Source organism: Canis aureus, chromosome 2 (genome assembly GCF_053574225.1).
Source record: "Canis aureus isolate CA01 chromosome 2, VMU_Caureus_v.1.0, whole genome shotgun sequence".
Lineage (NCBI taxonomy): Eukaryota > Metazoa > Chordata > Mammalia > Carnivora > Canidae > Canis > Canis aureus.
Genome location: NC_135612.1, coordinates 8,269,641 through 8,296,908, shown reverse-complemented (window position 1 = coordinate 8,296,908; position 27,268 = coordinate 8,269,641). Strand labels below are relative to the sequence as shown.

The 27,268-nt window shown below is 46.8% G+C and overlaps 1 protein-coding gene across 6 annotated transcripts; it reads left to right on the top strand.

Moving 5' to 3' along the window:
• Window positions 1–392: 392 nt before the first annotated feature.
• On the top strand, window positions 393–27,268 carry MACIR (macrophage immunometabolism regulator). 6 transcript variants are annotated; one of them, XM_077863116.1, is made up of 3 exons: window positions 393–415; window positions 16,487–16,577; window positions 24,764–27,268. In XM_077863116.1, the coding sequence occupies exon 3, from the start codon at window positions 24,787–24,789 to the stop codon at window positions 25,402–25,404; it is 618 nt and encodes a 205-aa protein (XP_077719242.1). In that variant the 5' UTR covers window positions 393–415; window positions 16,487–16,577; window positions 24,764–24,786; the 3' UTR covers window positions 25,405–27,268. The 6 variants fall into 6 exon arrangements, with proteins under 6 accessions (XP_077719242.1, XP_077719235.1, XP_077719198.1 ...); XM_077863109.1 differs by lacking the exon at window positions 393–415 and adding an exon at window positions 8,340–8,363; XM_077863072.1 differs by lacking the exon at window positions 393–415 and adding an exon at window positions 9,080–9,231.

The following is a 27,268-nucleotide window of genomic DNA, read 5'->3' as shown; positions in this document are numbered from 1 at the left end:
AACTCCCCCCAAGCACCTGCAGTCAAGGCTGCATGGGTGGAACAGTTTCCTCTAAAGAATGAGGAATAATTAAAGGAAATTAATTACCGCCAAGGATAAGAGCTTTAAATATTATACCTCAGATATGCCTGTTTCCCTAGTGGCGGGGGGAGGCAAGTTCAGCCCCTCAGAAGGGTCATTTAAGAGCACCCACTATTTCTGTCTTGTCCTTCTGCCTTCTTCATCCTTGCTGCCAATGTTCTCCATCCCCTTTTCAGTAAAACCCTACTCCCTGCCCCACGGGGACTTCTATGGCCCTTGCTTCCATCCCCTTTCTCCAAGAAGTGCAATCCAGAAAGTGGAACCGTCCCAGCCGGGTTTTCAACGAGATAATCACCCTGGAACAACATGAAGGGAATTTCAGCAGAAAGTCCAGGTGGGCTTTGGTTCTCGGGGCGGGGTGGCGGGGGGAGGGTGTCCTAAGATCACAGGATAAGATGCTTCTCAGGGGTACCTAGTGAGTAACACAGCAAGCACACGGGCCTTTCTCAGGGCCACCTCCTCCCTGCAGCGACAGGGATTGCATTCGGCCCTTCAGAAATTCCCATAATCACACTGCTGCCGTCACCTGATGTGTGTTATGTCTTTGGGGACACACTCTTCTTTTCAAGCTTTTCAATGCACCGAAAATAACGATCAGCTGACCCTAGAAGAACCTCCCGCCACGGAAATCCGCACGTACCTTCCGACCTCCTAAAACGCAGCTACTGATAGCCTGCGGGGGACCAGAGGCCTAGCCTAACCACAAACCACTGATTAACACATATTTTGCGTAGGTAGCATTGTATCCTGTATTCTTGTAGTAAAGTCCACTGGAGAAGAGAGAATGTTAAGAAAATCACAAGGAAGAAAAAATACATTTTCGGTGCTGTACCGGATCCACATTTTAGAAAACCCCTGTATACATGAGCTGGTGCAGTTCGAACTGATGTTCTTCAAGGGTCAGTTGTATTTTCCCAGCTGTTTTTTGTTTTTTTGTGTTTTTTTTTCAACACCAAAGGAAAAAAATCAACCTAAAATGTCATTCTGGATCTGAAAGCAGTGGAATCTTAAGGTAATTATCCAGTTCTTGCCCCGGTGCTCACATAGAAGTTTAGGAAGTGGTCAGCGATAGTAACAAATGGGAACGCGGATTTTGCCCCAGACTTCTTTTTGTTCTGGAAAAGAAAGAGCATATTAAAGTGAATCTTCATAAGTAAAAAAAAAAAAAAAAGGAAGGAAGGATTTGGGCTAAGTGTTTAGGAAGAACAAGAAGTTGTAATACCGCACGAGGTTACTGATTAGGAGGGTAAAAAAAGCCACTTCACGTAGTTTCTGAATAGAAAATTAAGAGATTAATCAAAACTGTTAACAACTGGAAACCATCAGGCTTTGATTGGTTGAAGAATTTCAAAACGCATATGTGAAAATCTATTCTTTGAATAGGCATTAATTTTGCATCATTTAAAATTCAAAATATACAAAAGAATGTATACTAAAAGAATTACCTCCCATTCCGGTCCCCAGACATCATCTTTTCCTCCCTGAGGGCAACTCCTATTTTCCACTTCTTGGCTCTGCTTCTCAAGATATGTTATCAAGATGCAGATGTGCTGCGTTTAAATTCCTTCGGTATTTTAAAGCTTGTTACGTTGAGTTATTTTACGGTCACAGGAAATAATACAGAGAGATTCCATAAACCCTTTACCCAGATTCCCTCTTGGTAACCTACAGTAGGGTGCCACAGGGTCCTCTCTCTGGTGCGATATCACAGCCTTCACCCCGGCCCCCCTTAATCTGTTCTCCAAGTCTATATTTTTTTTTAAACTTTATTTATTTATTTATTTATTTATTTATTTATTTGAGACCCAGAGAGAGAGAGGCAGAGACATAGGCAGAGGGAGAAGCAGGCCCCACGCAGGAAGCCCGATGTGGGACTCGACCTCGGGGCTCCAGGATCACACCCTGGGCCTAAGCCAGATGCCGAACCCCTGAGCCACCAGGGATCCCCCTCCAAGTCTATAATTTTGTCATTTCAAGAATGTTCTATAAATGGTATCATACAGTTTGTAGCCTTTTGAGATTGACTTTTTTCCTTTCAATATAATTCTCTGCACGTTGTTGCATGGGGCTGTAGTTTGTTCCTTTTTATTGATGAAGAGTATTCCATGCTATGGATGCATCACGGTGTAACCATTGGCCTGTTGAACAACATCTAGTTGTTTCCTGTTTCCGACTATGATGAATAATGTTGAGCATCATTCTAATGAAAGCTCTAAGCATTCATTTACAGGTTGCTGGTGATTGTAGGTTTTCATTTCTTTGGAAAAAGTGCCCAGGAATGTAATTTGGGGTCATGGGTCACTACATGTTTGCTTTTTTCCAGAGTGTTTTTTCAAATTGTTTTCCAGAGTGGCTATGCCATGTTCCATTCTCCTCCTCCTCCTCCTCCTCCTCCTCCTCCTCCTCCTCCTCCTCCTCCAGATTTTATTTATTTGGGAAAGTGGGAGAGTGAGAGCATGAGAGAGAGAGAGAGAGAGAGAAAGAGAGAGCAGGAGGGAAGGGTGGAGGGAGAGGGAGAAGCAGACTCTCCACTGAATAGGGAGCCTGACTCGGGGCTCAATTCCAGGACCCCGAGATCATGACCTGAGCCAAAGGCAGATGCTTAATCAACTGACTGAGCCACCCAGGTTCCCTGCCATGTTCCACTCTTATTAGCAATGGGAATGATTCAGTTTCTCCACATCCTTACCAGCATTTGGTGTTATTTCACTGACTGAGCCACCCGGGCTCCCCTACTCTTCTTTTTTAAGATTTTTTTCCAGCTATTCTAGGGACTGTGCCTTTCCATATAAATTATAGGATAATTTCATCTGTGCCTACAAAAAAACTTTGCTTGGGTTTTGATAGGGACTGCATTAAACCAGTAGATCAATTTGGGGAGAACCAACATCTTTACTAGCTTGCATCCTCCAATTCATGAACACAGTACATCTTTCCACTTATTTAGATCATTGATTTCTCTCATCAGCATTTTGTAGTTTCCTGTATACAAGTCCTATATTTCTTTGGTTAGATTTACACCGAAGTATTTCTCCTTTTTTGAGTGATTGTACATGATACTGAATTTTTAGTTTTGACTTCCATGTATTCATCATGGGTACCCAGAAATACAGTAGATTTTGCATGTACATCTTGTATTTCGAAGCCTTGCTGAACTCACTAAATCATTCCCAGGAGCTTGTTTGTTATTGTTTGTAGATTTCTTGAGATTTTCTATAGAAAATCAGGTCATCTGAAAATAGAGGTAGTTTTATTTCTTCCATTCCAATCTGTTTGCCTTTTCTTGACTTATTGTACTGGCTAGAAATTCTAGTACAACTTGAATGTGAGTAGTGAGAACAAATAATTTTGTCTTATCCTTGTGCTTGGAGGGAAAAGCATTTCACCTTCTACCACTAAGTACAATGGTAACCATAACTTTTTTACAGATGCTCTTTATCAAACCGAGACACTTCCTCTTTATTCCCATTTTTCTATGAGCTTTTTTTAAAAATCATGAATAGCTGTTGAATTTTATCAAATGCCTTTTCTCTTCTAATTGATGAGATGACATGAATTTTCTCCTTGATTCTATTACTATATGGATAACACTGATTTTTTTTTTAAGATTTTATTTTTTTATTCATGAAAGACAGAAAGAGAGAGAGAGAGGCAGAGACACAGGCAGAGGGAGAAGCAGACTCCACACAAGGAGCCCGACATGGGACTCGATCCTAGGTCTCCAGGATCACACCCTGGGCTGAAGGTGGTGCTAAACCGCCTAGCCACCCGGGCTGCCTGATAACACTGATTTTTGAATATCAAACTACCCTTTCATCCCTGGAATAAACTCACTCAGTCATAGTGTATACTTCTTTCTTTTTTCTTCTTTTTATATATTGCTGATTTTTATTTGCCAATATATTGTTGAGTTTTTCACAATTATATTCACAGGGGATATTTGTAGATTTCTTTTCAAATAGTGTCTTTTTCTGACTTTGGTATCAGAGTACTATCAGCTTCATAAAATGAATTGGAAAGTGTTCACTCCTCTTCTAGTTTCTGAAAGGGACCACAGAGTTGGTATTAACTTCTTTAAATGTATGATAGTTTTTCAGGAGTTCTCTAGGCCCAAATATTGCTTTCTTGGAAGTTTTAAAATTATGAATTAATTTCTTTTAATAGTTACATGGCTGTTCATATTATCTACTTCATAGAGGGTAAATTGTAGTAGTTTATAGTTTTCAAGGAACTGATCCAATGCATTGAGGTTGTCAAATTTATGAGTATAGAGTTGTTCCTGGTATTTTTTATTGTCCTTTTAATGTCTGTAGGGTCTATAATGACATCCTCTGTTTTAATCCTGATTTTTGATCATTGGATTTTCTCTTTTTTTCTTAGCTTTGCTAGAGATTCGTGAATTTTATTGATTCTTTCAAAGAATCAGTTTTCAACTTCATTCATTTTCTCTATTGTTTTTCTGGTTCAATTCCATTGATTTCTGTTCTGATCTTCATTATTTCTTCTTGTCTGCTTACTTTGGGTTTCTTTTTCTTTTTCTTTTTTTTTTTCCTGATTCTTAAGATTGGAGATTGTCCTCTGATCTAATGTACACATTTCAGTGCCACAAATTTCCTTTTCCATATTGCTCTACCTGTCTCACATGTTCTGAAATTCATTTTCACTTTCATTCAGTTAAGTAAATATATTTTAAAAATTTCTCTCAAGACTTCCTCTGTGATTCACAGGCTGTGCAGGAGTTTGGTGTTTTGTTCCAAGTGCTTGGACATTTCCTGGTTTTCTTTCTGTTACTGATTTCTAGTTTGATTTTATTGTAGTTGGAGTAGATGTAGTATGATTGCATTTATTTTATTTTTTTAAAGATTTTATTTATTTTTTTATTCATGAGAGAGAGAGGGGGGAGGGGCAGAGACACAGGCAGAGGGAGAAGCAGGCTCCATGCAGGGAATCTGATGCGGGACTCAATCCCGGGACTCCAGGATCACACCCTGGGCCCAAGGCAGGCCCTACACTGCTGAGCCACCCAGGGATCCCCCGCATTTATTTTAAATGTGTTCAGATTTGACTTATGAACCAGGGTATTGTCCTTCTTGGTAGTCCATGGGCATTTGAAAAGATTGTGCCTTCTGTTTTTGGGTGGAGTGTTCCACCCACCCAAAGAGAGATGTCAACTACATCCTACTGATTGATGATGCTTTTGATCCTTGCTGACTTATTGTCTAGTTGCTCTATCAGTTCTTAACAGAGGGGGGCTGAAGTCTCCACCTATAATTGTATGTTTGCCTAATGCTTGGTTCAGATCCACCAGCTTCTGTTTTACATAATTTGCAGCTCTCCTATTTGGTGCATTAGATATTACTCTTTTGGGTATGTTGATCATTTTAATCACTTTATAATATCCCTTTCTGTCTGTCGGTTTTCTTTGATCTGAAGTCTACGTTTTCTAATATTAATGGAGCCACTAGTACTTTGTTTTCAGCAATGTGCACGAGATGCATCTCTTTTTTCATTTATGGATCATATATTTGATAAAGAACCCTAAATACAAATGACTTATAATGTGTGAGGCTTAACAGGATAGTCCGAGACCTTAGAAATATTCTTTCTGGCTCCAACTGTGGTGCTGGACAGGGCCATCCCATCTATGGACAAGTTGTACACTGTAGCGTGTGGCTGTAGGTGGTAGCTCTGGGAAGAGACACTAAAAACCTCTGTGGATGGAGGCATATAAACCAAAGGACTTCCTCCTACTCACTATCATCCCCACCTACCCATGGCCTGGCATGGAACTCTTGAATCTTTGACCCTATATGGGAGTGGGGAAAAAACGTTTAAGGACTGAAGCCTTGAAAGTGAAATACAAAGATGTGCTGACTCAGGGCCTGTTTGCCCTCAGATGCACATTCCGTGCCTTTGCCCTGAAGGGTGTTTCCCTGGTTCTCATGGTGGCTGGGGCCTACTTTTGGCTGGCAGGAGATGAGAGGGTGGGGGAGAAGAAAAGGTGTAGCACAGATCCCCCCTTCACTTGCCATAAATGTCTTCTGTGGCAGTAGCTGTTTCTCCTCTGTGGCCACAGCTCCCAGGTTGGCCATCCTGCCGGGCCCCTGGGCCCCAGTCCCTCTGTCTCCTCCCTTTCCGTTTCCAGCAAGGGGCCATGCTTGCTCATTTCTGCACAACCTCACCCACCGCTGCCCAGCTCCTGAGTTCTTGTGTCGTCTGAGGTCATTTCCTTGAGTTTCGTTGTCTGATAGGAAATACTTGAAGTGGTCTCCATTTGCCCCGTTAGCCCCTGCTGGAAACAAATGGGTTTAGAGGAAAGGCTGTGATGCATTTCTTACACGCTTGGCTTTGTAGTTTATATTCGCCTTGTGTTATTTTTGTTTGTTTTAAAGATTTTATTTATTTATTCATGAAAGACACACACAGAGAGAGAGAGGCAGAGACATAGGCAGAGGGAGAAGCAGGCCCCATGCAGGGAGCCTGATGTGGGACTCGATCCCGGGTCCCCAGGATCGCTCCCTGGGCTGAAGGCAGGCTCCAAACCGCTGAGCCACTCAGAGATCCCTCGCCTTGTGTTATTATCAAACCTACCCATCTTATTCGCTCAGGCTGTGTGCTAAGTGACACTGTTACGTCCATATGTAATATAAGCCTTCCCAGACAACCATCACTTTCAAGTGACTTTTCTGGAAAGGATGGCTTGAGGCAAAGATGGAAGTCACACCAGGGACCTTTTGACACCGAGCGTGGGACTCCTCAGATGCAGGCCTTTCAGATCACAAGGTCTTTGCTACATTTGTGTCTATTGTTTGTAGGCATGGCGTTTTTCTTGGTAGATTGACTAGATCTTCACAGAACCCGAAGAAGCTCTGCGAAGAGCTTCTGCGTTCCCCACCTCCCCTCAGCCACAGGCCTACTGAGCCATCGCAGATCTGAACCAAGCAGTACCCCATCCCAGTCTTTAGGTGGCAGAGACGTGTCGCCGAGGGGCCACACAGACTGTTATTATGGGTCATTAACTGCCTCATGAACTGGTTTATTAGGTAGGTGTTCTCTGCCCTACTCGGAAACCCACCGAAACTTTGATGGGTGAGAAGCCAAAGGTGGGATGGACGCACCACCCAGAGAGCAAGGCAATCTGGAGACAAGCCCTTGCAAGAGGGCTAGCCGTGAGCCTCATCAAGTTAAGGGCAATCCAGCACTTTATTGCTTTTGGCCAAAGAACATTGCCAAACTTCTAGAGCAAAGGGCAAGTACAAGTCATTGTCCCGAAAAGGTTCTAAGATTTCAGACAGGACAGTACAAAAGGACATTTCCTAATATACAATATTTTGGAAGTGGTTTTATGAGAATGATCATCAGAACAATTCCCTACTGTGTCAGACAGATTCTAATCTGAGATAACTGATGCAAAAAAAGAAAAAAAAAAAAGAAAAATCCATTCATTTATTTATTCTTTTATTTTTTTATTTTTAAAAAGATTTTATTTATTTATTCATGAGAGAGGCAGAGACACAGGCAGAGGGAGAAGCAGGCTCCAGGCAGGGAGCCAACACATAGTCTATCTGGCCAGGCCCTATATTTGCGAAGTTACATACATACCAGGTGTTGGAAATGAAGTAATTTCTGTTTTCTCAAATTGTTCCTTAGAGAATATTCTTCAAAGTTTCCTTCTCCCTCTACCTTCCCAGACTTACCTTAGGGCACAGCAAGGTGGTGTAAATCGTCTTCCCGCGTAGAAGCCCACGGGCATCACTCTGTTGAAACAGGGGTGTGCTGATTTACTTGCCTTTATGTTACCAGAGGCGTATGCAGATTTTGGGACTGTTTTGACCCAAGGTTTACTTACATTTGTATTAATTTACATCAAGTTTATGCCTTTTATGTTCAGATAAGGTATTTAGGTTTAAAAAAAAAAAAGGAAGAAATAAACAGTAACAACAAACTCTCTTGGATTGAGACTGGAACGTGAATTAAACAACATTTATAAGCAATTCTGTGGTTCAGACTCAGCTCAGGCACTAACTAGGTGTGTGACCTCAAGGGAATGACACTTCCCAAATCCTTAAAGGGTGGATCGCATTTGGTAAGTACATCACAGAATTGTCAAGAGGGGCAAATCTGGAAAGCTTGAGCAAAGGCCGGCCACACGGTGAGAGCCAAATACTCACATTCTTACCCCGGAGTTTGCTAACTCGTTGGGCAGAGGCGACGCGGAGGACCTGAGGCTAGAAAAGCTCGGTCCAGGCAAAGCCTCCCCGTGAGAATGGAAGGGATCGAGGGTGAGGATCCCAAGTGGTGGATTCCATCGGAATCTGAATTTGAATTCCCCTCGGCCCGCAATTTCCGAGACGGACCCTATAATGATTGGGGCTCCGGCCCGGCTAGGGTGCTGGCGCCCAGGCCCTGAGGCCGAGCCTCGCAGCACAGGAGCCGCGCAGCCGCCAGGCCTCGGGGTGTCGGACCCCTGCCCCCCAACCCGCCCCGCCCGCCGCCCCTTGAGGCCTCCGAGCGCCCTTCCCTCGCCGCCGCCTGCGTCGGGGTGTCTGGGCGGCGGCGCGCGGAGGCGGGCTCGCTGCTGACGGCTGACGGGGTGCGGCCCAGGGGGGAGGGCGGAGGGAGGAGGGGGGACGGGGAGGGAGGAGGAGGGGGGAGGAGCGCGAGGAGGGCGGAGGAGGCGGAGGGAGGAGGGCGGAGCGCGGAGGGAGGGGAGGGGGAGGGCGGAGCGCGGGGAGCGGAGGGAGGAAGGCGGAGCGCGGAGGAAAGCGGGGGGGGGTGAGGGCGGAGCGTGGCGGGCGGTGGGGGGAGGAGGGAGGCGGAGGGCGGTGGGGGGCGGGGTGGAGCGTGGAGGGCGGGGCGCGGGGCGCGGGGCGCGGGGGGCGGGGCGCGGGGAGGCGCGCGGAGGGCGGAGGGCGGAGGGGGAGGGGAGGGCGGAGCGCGGGGGGCGGGGCGCGGGGGGCGCGGAGGGGCGGGGCGAGGCGAGGCCGGGCGGCCGCTGGCGGCGAGCGCGGCGGGCGAGGAGCGGGTCCGCGGCTGGCGCGCCCGGCGGCCTGTGCCCGGATCCGTGCGCCGCGGCCCCGGCGCGCCTCCCTCCGCCCGGGGTCGGTCCGAGGCCCGGGCCCGGCGCGGCGGCGGAGCCGTGGGCCGCCGGTAGGTCGCGCGGGGCCGGCGGGGCCGCCTGCAGCCTTTTGTGCCGCAGGGAAGGCGGCGGGCGGCGGGCGGCGGGCGGCGGGCGGGCTGCGGGGCGCGGGTGCCCGGCGGGTCGCGGCGCCGCCCCTTCCTCCCTGCCTCGTGTCGGCGGCGGCGCGCGGGGGGCGGGGGCGGGGGCGGCCTCGGGCCCGGGGCTCGGCGGGCAGGTCCCGGGGCGCCGGGCGGGCGGGACGCCGGGGTGTGGGGAGCTGGGTGGGGCCGGTGCGGGGAGCGGGGTGCGGGGTGCGGGGAGCCGCGGCTGCTCGGCCCAGGGGTGGGGCCGGCGCCGTGAGTGTGCAGCGGGTGAGTGTGCGGCGGGGGAGCGTGCGGCGGGGGACTGCGGGGGCGCGCGGCCGGGGGCGCGCGGGGGGGGCGGCCGGGCCGGTGCCGGGGCGGGGCGGGGGGGGCGCGGACTGGCCGCCGGGCGTCCCCCCCACCTGTCGCGGGCGGGCTTGGGGCGGGGGGAGAGCGCAGGGCCGGGCCGGGCCGGGGGCCAGGCGGGCGGCCCCATTGTGAAGCGGCCAAACTCTCGGGCGGTGGAATCCGCCGACCTGGCGAGGCCGCGGGGGCCCTGCCCTGGTCCCCTTGCAGACGGGCCGCCTCCCGGGGTCGGCCTGCCTCGCCGCGCCGCGCCGCGCACCCGGGAGGGCGAGGGCTGCGTGGCGGACCCCGAGGCCGAGAGTGCGCGCGCGTGTGTGTGTGTGTGTGTGTGGCTGTGGCCGTGGCCGTGGCTGTGCCCACGGAGAACCGGGGCTGGGAACTTTGATCCTTGGAGAAAGCCTGGAGGCCGAAGCCTTGGACTGCACGCCCGCCCGCCGCCCTTTCGAGAGGGCCCTGCTGGCACCGCATTTCTGACGTTGCCAGCCTCTTCGACTGACACGGTTTTTCTCAGATGAGCCGCCTTAACGATTTAGAGTAGTTAGCTGTTGCATTTTTTTTTTCACCCCGTAGAGGAAGTTACTAAGGGAGATGGAGATGATCTCTTCCCCCAAGTTTATTTTCTTAGAGACCTCAAAACACACTCTGGGTCATCATTGCAGAAGCTTGGGGTACTCTGCTAATTCAGGACCATGACTTAGGCCAACGCGATGATGTTCAGCGCCTGTCTCACAGATTTCAGTGTTCCTGCCATGTAGCTGTGTATGCATCCTGCATTTCATAAAATGACCAGGATGAACGAGAAGGGTTAACGGGCCCAGAGATCTCTTGATTGCATGAGATCGGTGCATAGAATATGCTCCTGTCCACATTTTAGTGCATTGCAAGCGCGACTGGTTAATAGTGACTATTCCAGGACGTAAGATGTCTGGGGTTTTTGTTAACCTTGCATGATGGTCAACGAATTTGTTCGCTTTCTCTGTATGATTTTGTATCCTCGGGAGAGCTCTTGCACACCCTTAAAAGTACGTAGTGCGGTGGGAGTAACAAAACTCTGTATAAACAGGGTTGAGATTTTCTTTGCTGTTGCTGCTTTTTATCCTGGGGTGGGGGGGGGGGGGGGGGAGGAAGTGAGCTCTTTTTTTCCTCCAGAGAGAGCTCTGATTCCGTCACCAGCCTATCAAAATAAGCTTCTGGATTTAAGCTTCCCGGTGGAAGGTCAGCCAGTTCCACCGTGTGCACCTGTCCCATTTCGGTTATGCTTCCTAGGAGGCAAGTTTCTTGTAAAGCCTGCCTGTAGACCTGCGGTTCCAGTTATTGGTAGTCATATTTGTAGTGAAACCAAATGTTTTTTTCTAAAAGTAGAAGGGTGACTTTTCATAATGGTGAGACAACAGTGGTGATCTAGCTTTAATTTCTACTAGCAGATGTAGAGGGAAAAAGAATGCTGTACTTTCAGGGGATTACTATGAAGAGAACTGATACTACCAAGAGAGACTTTTTTTTTGGGGGGGGGGGTCTTACTCAACCAATTGTGTGTTGTCTATACCACCTTGGTGAGGCTAATAATGATTTGCTTGTAAGATCAAGGATGGTTCCGGAAAAGTCACACCCTACCCAAAACTCTTCTTAAAAATCATTGATGATTTAGTTTTTATGAGTTACAAATGGAAAAGTGAGATTAAAGTCCTCCCTCGGAGGAGGGTGGAGGGTAGGTGCAGCTAAGCATTGTGTTGCTGTTGTGTGTGTTGTATCTTTGGCAGTTAAACCACTTTGTTGCTGCTCAGTGTTCTCTTACTTGAGAGATGTTTTGGTCTCTTATCTTTGTCTTTAGGGTAATCTTTGAGATGAGTGGTCACAAAATATTTTCATTAGTCTGAATGCAACTTTTAAAAATCCCGGTTTTTTTCCAAGTGCTTTTTAAAATTATTGATCTCTCCTCAAATAGCTACCTTGAGGGACGCCTGGGTGGCTCAGCGCAGGGTGTGATCCTGGAGTCCTGGGATCGAGTTCTGCGTGGCCTCCCTGCAGGAAGTCTGCTTCTCCCTCTGTCTGTGTCTCTGTCTCTCTTTCTCGTGTCTCTCATGAATAAATAAATAAAATATTTTTAAAAAAATAGCTACCCTGAGAAATACTGCCTCTTTCCATTTTTTCCCCTTGTGTTTGGGGATCTAGAATTAGAACCCAGAACTTAGACTCTACCATTTTTCTTTGCCTAAAATTTATCTTGTTTCCCATCATATAATCTTAAGTGACTCGTGGGACTTATTTACCAGAATTCACAAGGGCTATTTGCTAGCCTTCATATTTATAGCCGGCCATCTGATTTGGAAGTGATAGATTTTAATTTTTTTTCTCTGGAAAAAAAACAAGCAAACATTTTTTTAAAGTAGGCTCGATGGTGGAGTCCAACACACGGTGTGAACCCACGACCCTGAGGTCAATACCTGAGTTGAAATCAAGAGATAGATGCCTAACTGAGCCATCCAGGTGCCCCTAATTTTTTTTTTTTAATTTTTCTTCCAATTTTTTATTTAAATTCTAGTTAGTTAACATATAGTGTAATAATGGTTTCAGGAGTAGAATTTTGTGATTCTTCACTGACATAGAACACCCAGTGCTTATCATAACCAGTGTCTTCCTCAATAGCCATCACCCATTTAGCCCATCCCCCACCCACCTCCTGTCAACCATGAGTTTGTTCTCTGTCCATTCATTGTTTCTCTTATGGCTATTTTGTCAGTGGATCTGTGCTGAAGTTTGATACTTATGGCTTTTTTGTATGCAGGGATATTGTGTGGGTGTGAACACTTCCATGTGGAGTGTGTTTGAGGGAAAAACACTCCCTTCTCTGGGTTCCCAGTACCATTCAGGTTTACTGTTCTGTGTATTCGAATTCCATGTATTGCCATGTCTGTCTGTCTGTCTCTCCCTCTTGACTGGTCTCCAGCTTCACTTTTTGTATTTGCCCCAGTGCCTGTATAATGCTGGGATATAGTAAGACTCAAGAAATCTTGTTGAATGTGAGTAAATGAATAATTGAATGGCCAAATGGATCCACCCAGTGAACTACTCAGATCTGTGTGGGCCGCCACTGTGCAAGCAGAAGGGTCTCTTTCCATTCCTTTTCTTCCTAGTCTTTTAATTCATTGCCTTTTCATTGTTAAATAATACTTTTGAGTAGGATAACAGTATAATCGTCAAACTGGGACACTTTTGAGAGATAAAGGGGGTGCTGTAAATAATTATGCCGCGTTCCTGGCTGTGAACGGAGACATATGGCCACCCTACTTTTGAAGGACATTCTTCTTTATTTACCTGTTTTGATACCTGTCACCCTGCCTGAGAAATTTGACACGCTTCCTAGTTAATGTTTGCAAACTCTTCTATTTGCAGAAGCTTCATTTGCAGTCCTCTGTTGGGTGTCTTTTGCTTAGTCACTCAAGGCTTGCCTACCCAGAGGCCTGCGGGAAGACCTTGGCCATGCTCACCTTTTCCTATTTTCATTGCTTCCGGGAGAATGTCACAGGGTTTTCTGTTCGTTTCAGTTGTTTGTAGCTGGAAGCATCATATATTCTAGCTCCTGCTCTGCTTCCTAAAGTCTGTGTCTCTGCAAAGCGTTTAGTCCATCCTGTAAGCCTTTCCCATGAGTTCCTTTCCTTCTTGCTGACGACCGTCTTTGAGAGGAGATCCGCTGATGCCTTGCCAAGCCTTCATGATCAAAACATTGGCCAGAATCAGCTGCAAGTGTGAGAGATTCATAGATTTTTAAAGCATTCTAAAAATGTCATTGCCGTCTGAAACTTTATTCTAGTTTTGAACGCAGGGGAACCTTAACGTGATGATCTACTCTTGCTCTGGAGCCGAAGGGGAAATTTAGGAAATGGTGGGTACTTTCGTAGTAAACAAAGTGTATTCACTCGTCATCCCTGTTATGCCAGTGCCTGTGGGCTTTGGAGTCAGACGGGTAGGCGTTCGGATTCTTCTTCTAACTCTCAAATAGTGTGTTACTTGGTCGAATACTTTCAAAGGGGGGTAGTATTTTCCACGCGGAGTAGCTATAAATTGCTTACAGCTTTTGGCATAAAGCAGGTGTTCAAAAATATTGGTTTCTTCTTATTAGAAAGCCCGGTCTCTGGGAACTTTCATACTACGTTATATTGATTTCTAGTAGGAGATGGGATAAAGCCTTTACTGTAGTTTTTGTTGTTGTTGTTGTTCTTGGTTTTACTGTTTTGTTTTTGTTTTGTTTTTGTTTTGTTTTTGTTTTTAAAGTAGATTCCTTTATAGGTGATCTCTTTAAGAAGCCTTGTTCTTTTTTTTTTTTTTTAAGATTTTATTCATCTCTTCATGAGACACACACACACACACAGCGAGAGAGAGGAGCAAAGACACAGGCAGAGGGAGAAGCAGGCTCCATGCAGGGAGCCCAACATGGGACTTGATCCTGGGACTCCAGGATCAGGCCTTGGGCCAAAGGCAGGCGCCCAACTGCTGAGCCACCCAGGGATCCCCAAGAAGCCTTGTTCTTATACTAGTGTCTGGTCTTGTGCTTTTAATTCTTCCTTTTTTTCATCATCTTTCCTCTTCTCTTCGCCCCTGTGCACAGATAGCAGGTGGTTCCATGCACAGAAGTAAGCAGTGAGCAATGACTAAAAAATGAGAAAGGCAGTGGAGCTCCTGCACCTCGGTGCGCCTGGGTGGCTCCCTGGACTCTGTGTTTGTCTTCTATTTCTGGCTTGGCACTGCCATAACAGGGATAATCAGTTACTACACTTTGTTTACTATGAAATTACCGAGCATTTCCTAGACTTCCACAGCAGCTCCAGGGCAAGTGTTGGATAATTACTTTAAGGCTCCTCTGTTTTCAAATCCAGAATGAAGTTTTAGGTTGATTTTTCGTTTGCTGTTTGAAAAAAAAAAAAAAAAGTTGGAAAATAATAGTTTTTCGGTGCAATGAAAAGCTTGAAAAGAAGAGCACGTCCCCAAAGACATAATACACATCGGGTGATGGCGGCAGTGTGATTCTGCAGTGTTTTCCAACACTGTTTTTTACTTAGAATTAAGACAGATCCGGATTTCTGCAGTGTTCCTGCCCCTGGATTTTCTATGGGAATTTCTGAAGGTCTGAATGCAATCCCTGTCGCTGCCCGGAGGAGGCGGCCCTGAGAAAGGCCCGCGGCTTGCTCCCATGTTTGTCCCCGCATGGCCTGGGCCGGCCCGGGCTCCCCGCGGGCCTGGGACGGAGGGGCGACGGGTGGTGACCTGCGGGCATGTGCCCCCCCCTGCCCCGCCCCGCCCCGCCCCGCCCGAGCCGCCGGCTGAGACCTCGGCCCTGTGCTCCCCCGGGGCCGCGGGCCGCTTCGCAGCAGAGCGCCTCCCCGCACGCGCGGGACTCGGGACTCGGTGGCGCCTGCGGACCAGAGGGGACAGTTCCCGGCCGCGTCGCTGCGTAACAAGCGGCCCCCGGGGCTTGGGCGGGCGGGGAGGCTGCACCTGGGCTGCGGAGCTGGGCCCCCGGGGGGCTGGGGGCTGGGGAGGTGCGGGGTTGCGGGGCTGTGGGGGGCTCAGGGCTGCGGGACTGCGGGATTGGGGGGCTGGGGAGGTGCGGAGCTGCAGGGCTGCGGGACGGGGGGGGGGTGGCTGCAGGATGGGGGGGCTGCTGCACCGGGCCGGGCGGGGCGGGGGGGGCCTCCGCAGGCTCCTGGCAGCTGGTCGGCAGGGGCGCCGCGGGTGGGGTCCTGCAGCGGGTGGGGTCAGGAGCCGCCGGAAGCACACATGCGGGTGGGAGGAGCGCAGCGGGCGGGAACAGGCGGGGGGCGGGGGTGCAGGAGCTGCATCCCGGGCCCTCCCTGAGGCTCCCGGGACCCCCCAGGCCCACGGGCAGCGGGACCCCCCCCCTCCCCCCAGCCGCGTCTCCTGGCGCCCGGGCCTGCGGGAGCAGCTCCCTGAGCTGGAGACGCTGACGCGGTGACCCAGGGGGACCGGCGCCGGGACGGGGGGGGGGTGGGGGGGTGCCCGGGGGAGTCCCCTGGGGTACCCCTGTCATCACCTCCCAGGCAAGGGAAGGCCCAGAGGAGATGCTCAAAACCTTAGGCGATGGGGTGACTCTACCGAAGTGGTGTTCTCTTTAAAAACAAAAGGACGAGCAAGTGTTCTCCAAGGCCTTTGCAGTCATTTGCCTCCGAGTACTCTTAGGATGCACATTCCTTGTGGCTATTGTAGGGCTGACACGAGTAGACCCCAAAAATTAATTGCATCACAATGACATCCCCGGTCCCTAAAGGGCTTTGCAGCTCGCAGAGTGCGTCCACCTGCCTCATCTCCCTTGATCCGCGGAGCAACCGTATGTGGGAGGAAGAAAGGTTTCATCCTCCTTCCAAGTATTGCTCTTCATGCAACGTCAAGAGGCACAGTTGTCAGCAAGGCCAGGCCACGACCTGTTGTGACCCCCCGCCCCCCCCAGCCTTCGTGTTATTTTTTTTCATAGGATTCGGTGAGCCTCTCCAGTACCTGGAGGGGACCTGGGTGGTGTCACCTACATTTCAGCCCACAAATGTCACGTCTCTGTTTAGTCCAAGTAGCTGCACCTCATCCCCAGGTAGAAAGTCAGCAGCAGAATGCAGAGGAACAGACCAGAGAAAATGTATGAAGTTTGCGTTAGCTGAACAGAGTCAGACTGCTTTAATTAAATGAATTAATATTGGATCCCCTATAACCTGGACCTGATGTCGGCACCTCCTGCTACTTTCATCTTGTGTTGCAGTTAGAATTGTTATTGCTTTCTGAGTTGCGTTACTTGTTAAATTAAAGGCTTATTTTTATATTCTATGTTTAGTATCTGGAGTAGAGCAGAAAAAAATATTATGCCTGTGTTCCCTTGGGACTCATTGGACATTGTACGGTGACATCTTCTGGGATTTAGACTGGTGAGTTGTATTTTGCTTTTTCTGTTAACCAGTTATGTGAACCTATTATCATCATGCATTTTAAGGACTGCGTAAACAGATGAACGTGAGATGTTGGAATATTGCTGCAAAAATATCTACTACAATTATGAAAGTTTGAATGATGAGAACTGAAAGTATTGCTGTAGATTGCTAACATTATTATCTCAAAGGGTTGGCCTTACTGATGGTGGGGGGGGCTTATATCTTATTCCTGTAAGATAAAGGTGGTTTTATGGAATACTATTTCAAAATAGACTAGGTAAGAGGTTATTGCTCTGATTTTGGGGAAATGTTAGTAAAACACTAATCCCTAGAGATTGGCAATAAAATCTGCAAAAAGCCCTTGTTGTGTGTTATGATCCGTAAAGAGTAGCAAACGGGTGACTTAAGGGAGCATCAGTTGCACTTGGTCATATAGCAGTTCACTGCCAGTGTGACCTTCCTCTTATTACACCATGAATTTAAACTTGTTAAAATTATGCAGTGCTGTTGTCTTTTAGTTGTTTTTTTTTTCCTGGTGTGTCATCTCTGTATCTGTGCTGACACAGTTATCCATGTGACTCCCTGTGTTTGAAGGTGAAAACAATTGAATAAGTATCTTTGTACCTTTTTAGCATTTTAAAAATTAGTGTGAGTTCATGCTTTGGGGACTCCTTCTACTCGGGCAATATCTTTGTCGGTCCCTGCTTTGAATTAGGGTGGTCATAATCCGTGGGGTGGGAATGGGGAAGTCCTTGGGGGAAAAAAAAGTCTGGAAAAGCATCTAGTTTCATAATAAGTGACCTCCAGATTAGCAGTCAGCCAAAAGAATGACGGGGAGAACCAGACACTTTTGTATTCATTAGGTGGATACAGCATACCAGGCTTATGACAGTGCATTTTAAAACATTGAGAAAATGAGAACATTACTAAAATTTCAGTTTTGAGGAAAAAAAGCAAGACGTCTGAAAACTCGTAAGTACAAAATACATTTAGAGGATACTCAGTAAGGAATAATGTGGTGGAGTTATTAACTCATGTAATTTAAATAAAGCACAAAACCAGGAGCAGTGGGTGGAAGTTGCAGGAATGTGTGTGTGCGTCTGTATCTTTTTCTTCAGATGCGCACGTATATACAAAAGTATATAAACTACTATGGATATAATTATATCTATATCTTTATATATATCTTTTGCACAGCTGCAAAAGGTGAAATTAACCAACTCAAGAGGTAGTGAGTTACCTGTCATTGGAGGTGTTCACACGTAGACTGAACAACCATCAAAGTTCCTTCTGATTCCCAGACCACATAATTTAAAGGATTTTCAAATTAGGATGGTCAAGCGTTTGACCGAAGTATGTGACAGGCTTCTTTTTTATTTGTTTCATTTTTTTATTTGTTTCATGTTTAAAGTCAGACTTAATTGAAGTATAATTTGTATATAGTAAAATTCACCCTTTTATAGAGTCTGAAGAGTCTTGACAGATGTATCCAGTTGTGGAATGTGCCTTAAAGTCCATATATAGAATATTGTAGTCACCCCCTAAAATTGCCTGCCCCCCTTTGTAGTGTGTCCCCTCTTCCCTTTGTCAATCATTGATTGATTACTGTCCCATTAGTTTTCCAGAATGTCATGTAAATCTAATCACACCTGTGTAGTGTTTTCTGTGTGCTGCTTTCACTGTTGTGATCATACTTTGCTCCTTTTTGTTGCTGAGTGATATTCCATTGTATGGATGGAGTGCAGTTTCTTTTTCCATTTCCCTGTGGTCTTTGTTTTTTTTGGTTTTCAAAAAAGTTTTAGTTATTCATGAGAGACACAGAGAGAGAGAGAGGCAGAGACACAGGTAGAGGGAGAAGCAGGCTCCCTGCAGGGAGCCCGATGTGAGACTGGATCCCAGGACTCTGGGGTCATGACCTGAGCCAAAGGCAGCTGCTCAACTGCTGAGCCACCCAGGCGTCCCCATTTCCCTGTTGATGGACATCTGGATTCTTTCCAGTTTTTGGTGATTATGAAAAAAAAAAAAAAAAAAAACCTTAAAAACATTCACGTTCAGGTCCAGGTCTTTGTGTGAACGTACATTTTCATTTTTCCTAGGTAAATACCTACCAGGAGGGTAAGTGAGGTAACATGCATTTATTTAACTGTGTATGTAATTGCAAAACCAGTTTTCCAAAGGGCTGTCCTCGGAACAGGCTTCTGAGAAGCTAAAGTGACTGTACCAAGGTGTGTGCAGACAGAGGGGCCTGCTTCTCAATCAGTGCTGATTTATTTTTATTTTATATCCTGTTTTAACAAGTTTGATTGCCACATACTTTTTAAGCCCCCAGTGGCTTAGACACTGTAAGTTAGAAGGCTTACGGATGGGTTGTTAGCAATTTGAAGCAGCCGAAAATGCGCCCACTAATATGACAGTAATCACTGATTTTAAATAAAACAAAACAAAAGGCAGGGACTTAGAGGAGTGACATTCTTTTATCTCATAATGTCTGACAAGTTCCCAAACATGTCCGCATGGTAGAATCTTCTGGAAGCCTTTTGAAAACCTTAGAGTCTAGACTGTGTCCCCAGATGAATTAAATCACAGATCTGAGGTAGAGCACAGGCCTCAGTATTTCCTGAAGCTCCTTGGATGATGTTGGCGTGTATACAGTTGGGGAACCATGTGCAGCAAGCGCAGCGTGAGGACGTTGATGGAAGCAGGATGCCTGCAAGGCTCTGGGCAAGCCCCTGCCTTCGTGGCTTCAGGGTCCTCTTATTCATTATCAGAAGCTTTGCACAAGTGAAATCCAAGATGATTCTGGCATTGAAACTGGGTGGTTCTAGATATTACTAGACTAACAATAGTCAAGCTTAGGAGACTCCATTTGCCAAGAGCCGGCTTTATTCCAAATGGATCATTTCTTGAAAAGGACTTTGTTCACATGGTGACATTTTTGTTCTGTATATTTAGACAGTTCTATATGTTTTCTCTTAAGTGGAATTGCTGTGTGTGACTAAGAAACGGTTCAAGCATATGGAACAAGTTTTTTGATTACTGATGATGACTTTTTTTTATAAGCCCGATTTAAAAAAAAAAAAAAATTCCCAGAATGCAGTACTTCTCAAAAAGAGTTCTTTGTTAATGGTGGTTGTGAAACTTGGCTATTTTCAGAGCTGGTTGGTCTAAGGAGTCGAGGCATCTAGTCGAACGTTTTTTAAATGTTCCTTGTGCCAAACGCTTGGGAAGTTGGACCTCTTGGGGATTGTTCAAAGCTGAGCAGATTTCACACAGGAGGTCACAGTCTGGAGTGTGCTCACCGTGGTGGAGCAGATTCCCCTACATGCGTGCTGTGGTTTGGGCCTGGCGGTGTTGGTTGCAGCCAAAATTCCTAATTGCACACTGTACCCCATGTTTTTAAAATATGCACCATGCACAGTGTTCTAGCAAATATTGAGGTGTTACCTTATCTAGTCTTGTTTAGTTTTGAATCCTCCAATAGTTCAAAGAACTCCGATGGCACCTGGGGACACTGTCAGAGCTTTCCTGCTTTGTGAGTATATGTTATTACCCTTGTTACGGATCAGATTGCGAAGGAATTTGATGTTGAGGACCTTGACGTGCCATTTTTTAAAAATCATACATGTTCCTGGAACTTGCTTAAGAAGCTCAGTTTTTCAAAGTTTTAGTCAACTACAAGTGGACCTTTCTATATTCTCTATGTAGTTTTTGTTCTAGACTCTTCTATGGACAGAAATTTTTGCTGCTTCTGTTATTATACTAGCAACACTTTTTCTGCTTCTGGTTTTTATTTTTGCTTTGAGCTACATACGAAAATCACTAACGGGATCACTAAGGATCTTGTTGCTCTCTGATTTCTCGCATTCAGCAGTTGCAGAAGTTAGCATCGTGCCTAACTTCCCAGTTCGTGTTTATTCTTATTGATGCAGTGGGAGTGGGCGCCTGTTGCACATACTTGCGGTATTTGTAAGAGTTCTTTGTAATCTTTCTTCTTGGCAGTAGTCGTTTGTGAGGCACGGTTTATTTTAGGTAGGAAACAAAACGCTTAGTCACGAATGGTTTGTTAAGAATAATGAACCTATAAGCAGATTTTTCACAGTAAAATATGAAGAATATTCTGCTAAACACAGGCCATCTCCAGTTGCAGTCATGATAACCATGTTTCCTGATCCATGCTTTTATTTATTGTTCATTTATTCTTTTAGAGAAAAAAATGAGCAAGTGAGCAGGTGGGGCGGGAGGGACAGAGGGAGAGAGAGAGAATCGTAAGCAGGCTCCACACCCAGTGCGGGGCCGTCACAGGGCTCGATCCTGCGACCCCTGAGGTCACGACTGGAGCCAAAGTCAAGAGTTGGCTTAACCAACTGAGCCACCCATGTGTCCCTCCCTGGTCTAGTGCTTTCAGTAAGAAATTTTGCTGTGTGAAATACTGTATCTCCGTCTTTAGTGTCCCTTTTCTCTTTTCTTTTCTCTTCTTTCTCTTCTCTTCTCTTCTCTTCTCTTCTCTTCTCTTCTCTTCTCTTCTCTTCTCTCCTCTCCTCTCCTCTCCTCTCCTCTCCTCTCCTCTCCTCTCCTCTCCTCTCCTCTCCTCTCCTCTCCTCTCCTCTCCTCTCCTCTCCTCTTCTCTTTTTTCTTCTCTTTTCTTCTTTTCTTTCCTTTTTCCCTTCCCTTCCCTCTTTTTTCTTTTCTCTTTTCTTTTCTTTTTTTTTCTTTTCTTTCGTAGAATTGCAGAATTAGGAAGTAGCTAGACTTCTTCACATGTGCTCCTGTACTACTTCTGCTCATTTAAGAGATCACCTGAGGAAGTTGATGCTGTAACTGCTCCCAGGGTCTTGCTCCAGGATTTAAATCCAGTCGGGAAATTCTCAGGCACTTAATAGCGTAAGAAGTTTGCTTTTGGTCACATCGAAGACTGGAGGGCATGCTGCTTAGTCAGCATTCCACCTAGCTGAAAACAAGATAGTTGCCAGTCAGCGTTCTCTTTCCTGAACGGCAGCCACCACCTAGCTTTCTTTGTCATGCGCACTGGGTGCTCTTTAGAAGGGCAATCAGTTTATAAGTAAAAAGGATCCTTTAAAAAAAATTTTAAAAAGCTAAACAGTTTGCACGAGTTGGGTGGTTGCACCGTGACTTTCCCACGTGAATATTAAGATCTCAGGATGTTCTCCTCCATTTGACAATACACTGAAGAAACCAATGAAACCACCTCACAGCTGTTGGTTTTGAGACTGTCTTACTGTTTGGAACAGAAGTACTGATGTTTTTGAAATGTGCAGACAGTTCCAGAATTCAGGGTTGTTCATGAGAAGTTCAGTAGGGTTGCAGCTGTATATGTAATACTTCAAACAAGCATTTTTCTGTCCAGTACAGTTGAGCTTGTAATTCAGAAATCTGGTGCAGTGTTGACCTTAGTTACTAGGCCAAATATTTGCTAGAGTGTATTGGAAATGCTCATTTCTTTAACTTTTCTGGTTAGGTGGTGTCTTCTCACAGGGGATGTGTTGTTTACCTCAGCAAAATAATGGTAGGTTTCTTACACCTTGGTTGAAACTTCAGAGCTCTTGCACTCCCTCCGTGTCTTTATCTGTTTGACAGTCTGGGTGAGATCATTCATTATCTGTCAGGTAGATGCCTGAACGTCCTGGTGGGTAGTCTTGCCCAACCCATGTGAGTCTTCTTACGACATCGTGGCTGCTGGAAGCTGAAGCTGCGGTGCTTGCTCACCTCTTGGCAGTGTCCTGGCATCTGTTTCATTTCCCATCAAATTGCAATTCTTTGAATTGAAGGAATTTGAATCATCAGATTCCTTTATCTGTCACTCCACCTGCTGTCTTCCATTTTCTTATTTTATGAGTGCCCATTTTCTAGCTCATACATTCTGCCTCCCTTTTGCTCTCAAACCTTTGCATCCTGACATCCTTTCTCCTCCTCCTCTAGAGATTCTGGGAATTCCTGATCTTCTGCCTTGAGGCAGCAGCACCGGTTTAGGGTAGGAGCTAACATTTAATGATCCTGCCTGCAGAAGCCCGCACCTGCTCGGCTTTATTGTGATTTTGTACACGCTTACCCTGTTTGGTGATTTTTATCCCTTGGCGGGGGGGGGAGGGGGGTGCACAGAGGATGACATTCAGCCTCGCCTCTGGTTGAGTTATGACCTGAATCCGCATGGGCGGAGTGTGACTGTCTGGATTGGGGCGAGTTTATAATGCGCCAGATGAGAACACAGTAAGGTGCCTGGTGGTGGTCTGTGCACTGTCCTGAAGTCCCAGATTTGGAAGACACCTAGACCACTATGTCACCTAATGTGGGCTGATTGCTTGGGTGTCACCATGTGGGTGATTCTAACTTGGGGTATACCCATCCGGGTGTGTGTGTGCACTCGGTTTGCCCCACAGCACTGGTTGTCTTAGCCTCGCTGACTCTTCCTCTCCTGTCTTTCAGAATGGCCCGTCAGAGCCTCTACCCCTGCCGCCTGTAGCTGCCTGTCAGGGTTAGGTAGCTTGGGGGCCTTCGATCTATCCTCTTGTGCTCCTTCTGGGCTGTCTAGAATCAGTGAGAAAGGAGGTACTAGACTGGTATAAACATTTGTTTATTCAGCATAAAGCTTGACAAAGCTTGGGCCCTCGAAAGTGGATGAGAGAAGAAATCTCCAGGTGTTCGCATGCTTATCAGGGTAGCTCATGGTCCCCTACTATCCCAGTCCTTTTAACAGAGCAAGGAATCGCACGATCAAATATGAATTTATTTTTACATTAATATTATAGAATAAAGGCAGTTACTTTAAACCTGGAAGGGTGGAGGGGCTACCGTATTTTGATTAACCACAAAGAGGAAGATTCCGAGCAAGAAGTAAGTAAAGCTCTGCGGATCCCTTTGGCATTCGCTCTATCTCGGGGCTCCTTGGTAGTGTTAGTTTTCAGTTGCATTCTTGATGTGGATTGCAGTGAGGACAGGGTGCTACCCGGGGACTTCTTCATAGTCTTGGTTTATTTCTTAATGAAGGGAAGTATAGCACGCAAGTGAGGGAATAAAGCTCTTTCCCCACCCCACCCCCTCTTTTTTTCAAGCTTTAGAATTGCTTAGATTTTAAATGAACACCCAAACTGAGAAATGCTTCAATCAGCAAAGGATTATTTGTTTTACAAGAGGATGTATAAGAATTATTTAATATAATAGTCTTTTCCAGTACATTTTTCGTTTTAAAGTTGGTTACTCTTTGACATGATTTTGATTAGCAATCTGAGATATTTAAAATTGTATTTTCTATTCCTAACTGATGATCAAGTAGAGATCAAGTTTCTCTGAAATGACGCTGTCACTCAGTTTCCCTTAGTATTTTGTTTTCCAAAATTCGGCTTACTGCCGCTTTCTAGAAACCTGGCCATTGTTAGTGGTACTTCTCGTCAGTGAGGTTTTTCCAGACTGCGTGATGGGATCATCGTGATGAATAATATCAGCATCCACTGAGAATCGTTCTAGCATCTATGAAACCGTTCAAAAGTGCAGTGTCTTGAGTGTCACAAAATAAAATAACTCGCAAATCAACGGCATATTTTCTGATATTTTATATATGTATTCAGTATTAAAACTGACCTGATTTACTGGGTTTCGGGTTTATTTTTAAACTACAAAATGGTTTGCTTCCAATGATTCAGTGGGGAATGTTGGGGGAAGAACACTGCCAACTTTTGGGGGGCCTTCCCTTAAGACTGGCATCTTGAAGCCTTCAAAAAAAAAGTTTTTAGGCCCCTATGGGAACCTTTGCAGAAATCCATCCGTTTTCGTCTTTCATTCCGTGCCCCTCACACGCAACTGAAAGTGCAATTGTAGGTGGGAAGAGCTGAGCCCCTGCTTTGAATCCAGTGATGGGAAGCATGCAGACATGTGCATGTTCAAGTTGGGAACGTGCGGCGGGCTGGCTTCGGGCTGAGGCCCGCACCTGCTGGGCCCGGGGTCCCGCGTGGGGCCCCGTGGAGAAGTGTGGTGGCCGTGTCCCCATGGCCCGGCCTTGGGTTCTGGAGGGCAGGCGCAGGGGCACGGCCACCCCCCGGCCGCCCAGGCCCGCGCCGGATGGCGTCACAGGTGCCTGGCCTGGCCTGGCAGGTGTGCCCTGGAGGTCCCCTGGGCCGGGCCGCTCCCTGTGCGTGCCCTGGCCCTGACCGTGTGCATCTGCTTCCTTTCAGGAGTGTGCGGCCCGGTGCCTGACATGGAGGTGGACGTCAACGGAGAGCCGCGCAGCGCCCCGGCCGCCGGGCCCGGGCCCGAGGCCTGCTCCCCGGGCAAGGCGGGGCCCGAGAGACCGCGCTGCTCCAGCACGCCCTGCTCGCCGGCGCGCCGGACCGTGGCGGGCTACCAGATCCTGCACATGGACTCGAACTACCTGGTGGGCTTCGCCACCGGCGAAGAGCTCCTGAAGCTGGCCCACAAGCGCGCGGCGGGCGAGGAGGCCAAGGGCGAGGCCGTGCCCTCCCTGCGCCCCAAGCAGCTGGACGCCGGCCTGGCGCGCTCCTCCCGCCTGTACAAGGCCCGGGGCCGCTCCTACCAGCCCTACGAGATCCCGGCGGTGAACGGGCGGCGGCGGCGGCGGATGCCCAGCTCGGGCGACAAGTGCACCAAGGCCTTGGCCTACGAACCTTGCAAGGCCCTGCACGGGCCCCTGCCCCTCTGTCTTCTCAAAGGTAAGAGGGCCCACTCCAAATCTCTGGACTACCTCAACCTGGATAAAATGAGCATCAAGGAGCCAGCCGACACGGAAGTGCTACAGTACCAGCTGCAGCACCTGACCCTCAGGGGGGACCGCGTGTTTGCCAGGAGCAACACCTGAGCGGGCGCGGCGAGGGGCGGCCAGCCCAGGTGGGCCTGCGCCCGGCTGGGGAACGCCCGCCGTGGGACTCTGTACAGGACTCTTGCATCCTAGACGGCTGTAGCAGCCACGTGTTCCCTGGGCGCACACAGTGTGCGCACCAAAATGCGAACGCGGGAGCGAAATCACAGGGACTTGGGGGGGCACATCATCCTAGAGCACGCACCTGGCGAGGAGAGCAGACTGCCGGCCGTTGGCTTGTACAGCTCTGTAGCTAGGAGGAAGAGGCCTCGGCGCCGCAATACCATCCGCAAATGATTCTGACCCTCCGGTGGGGAATGTTAATCTGCTTGGTTGTTGCTGACTTGGTATGATCCATTAGAAATTTATATCTAATGTACTAAGGTACTCAAGTACTTCTTTAATCTCTGTATTTTACTATAAAACGTATGTAATGATTTGTTTTATGAGATTTAGAACTTGAACATTGCTGAATTGGACCACTTTTTATTTTTAAATATTGAGTTTAAATATTTTATAACTGGTTTTGCACTGAAAAACTTAACATTTCAGATCGACAAGAGAATAATCTTTCTTCACTTGCCTCAATAGTATTATTGAGCAATGAATTTTTTTATTTCCGCATGGAAAGTTATTGATCTCTATGGCTGTAAAATATTTCTTTATAGCATTATTAAAGTGTGTCTTAATACAATTAAATTTGGGATACAAAGTATTTATTTTACAATGGGTGGGGGGAAGCTTTTTCCAGAAAGTTTCCAATATGACGTTTTCATAAGTTCAAAAAAAAAAAAGTTTCCTTCGTGCTTACTTTCTAAGTTAAAAGTTCATCTGCGACTTTAAAATGGAAAGGATTCTTTTAATTGTGGACGATAGGCATAATACTGTTTGCATCTGAATGTTCTGTAAGTGAATGAAATTTTAATCGATGGACTCATGACTTCTGCTAACCGAATGCTTCAACGGAGTATGAAGTGACACCATTCAGCATGGCATCAGGTCATTCCGTTTCAGTTCTGTGCAGCTCACGCGCTCGTTGAAATTCCAGTTTCTGGGATTAGTGTGGGAGCCTAAAGTGCTTCTGCAGTTTTAATGGGTTAATCCTGGATTACTTAACAATTTATGTCAATTGCACTGGTTTAATTTGTTGCTAAAGAAATAACGCCCTGGCTTTAGTAACAAATACAGCTCAAACTATTCTTGAGTATATTTTGAGAGACATGTATGTAACTTAATCTTTTGTAAACATTTCTATTTCTTTTTTTTTTTTTTCTTTTTTGACTCTTGAAGGTGCAATTTATTACGGAATTGGCATTTCTGGCAGCGTAGACCTGCTTACTTTAAATTTTAGTTTGGGGGCCATGAGTTTCTTAGGTCTTAGCAGCCTTGCTTTCTGAAGTAAGAACGCCTTTTATTAATGAGTGGGTCATTCCTGGTGCAGAGTCGATTTTCCTTCTGCCAGGATGAATGGCAAACTCTGTCTAGAGCAGAATAAGTATTAGGAAACCCTAGGAACTCTTAACCAACATTTACTATTCTTTCACCGAGGCAGACAACGTGAAAGAGCCTTGGGGATGTTGACCCGTATCTTACCAACTTGATCACACTTCTTGGGGGGCTGGAAATTTTCAGCTGTTGTATATTTTAAGGTAAATTGCACCTTTGTAACATATTGTATTGACGAATGATCACTAAGATTAACTCTATCTATACAGTCATTAGTTTGACAAGAAATAGAATCCTGTCAGATGCCAAAGAGTTGGGATTTTTACGTTTAATGATTAAACACCGTTATTTATTGATGATTTACCCTGTGGAACTGTATTATTTCTAACTATGAAATAAAAAGGGTGATGTAAACACA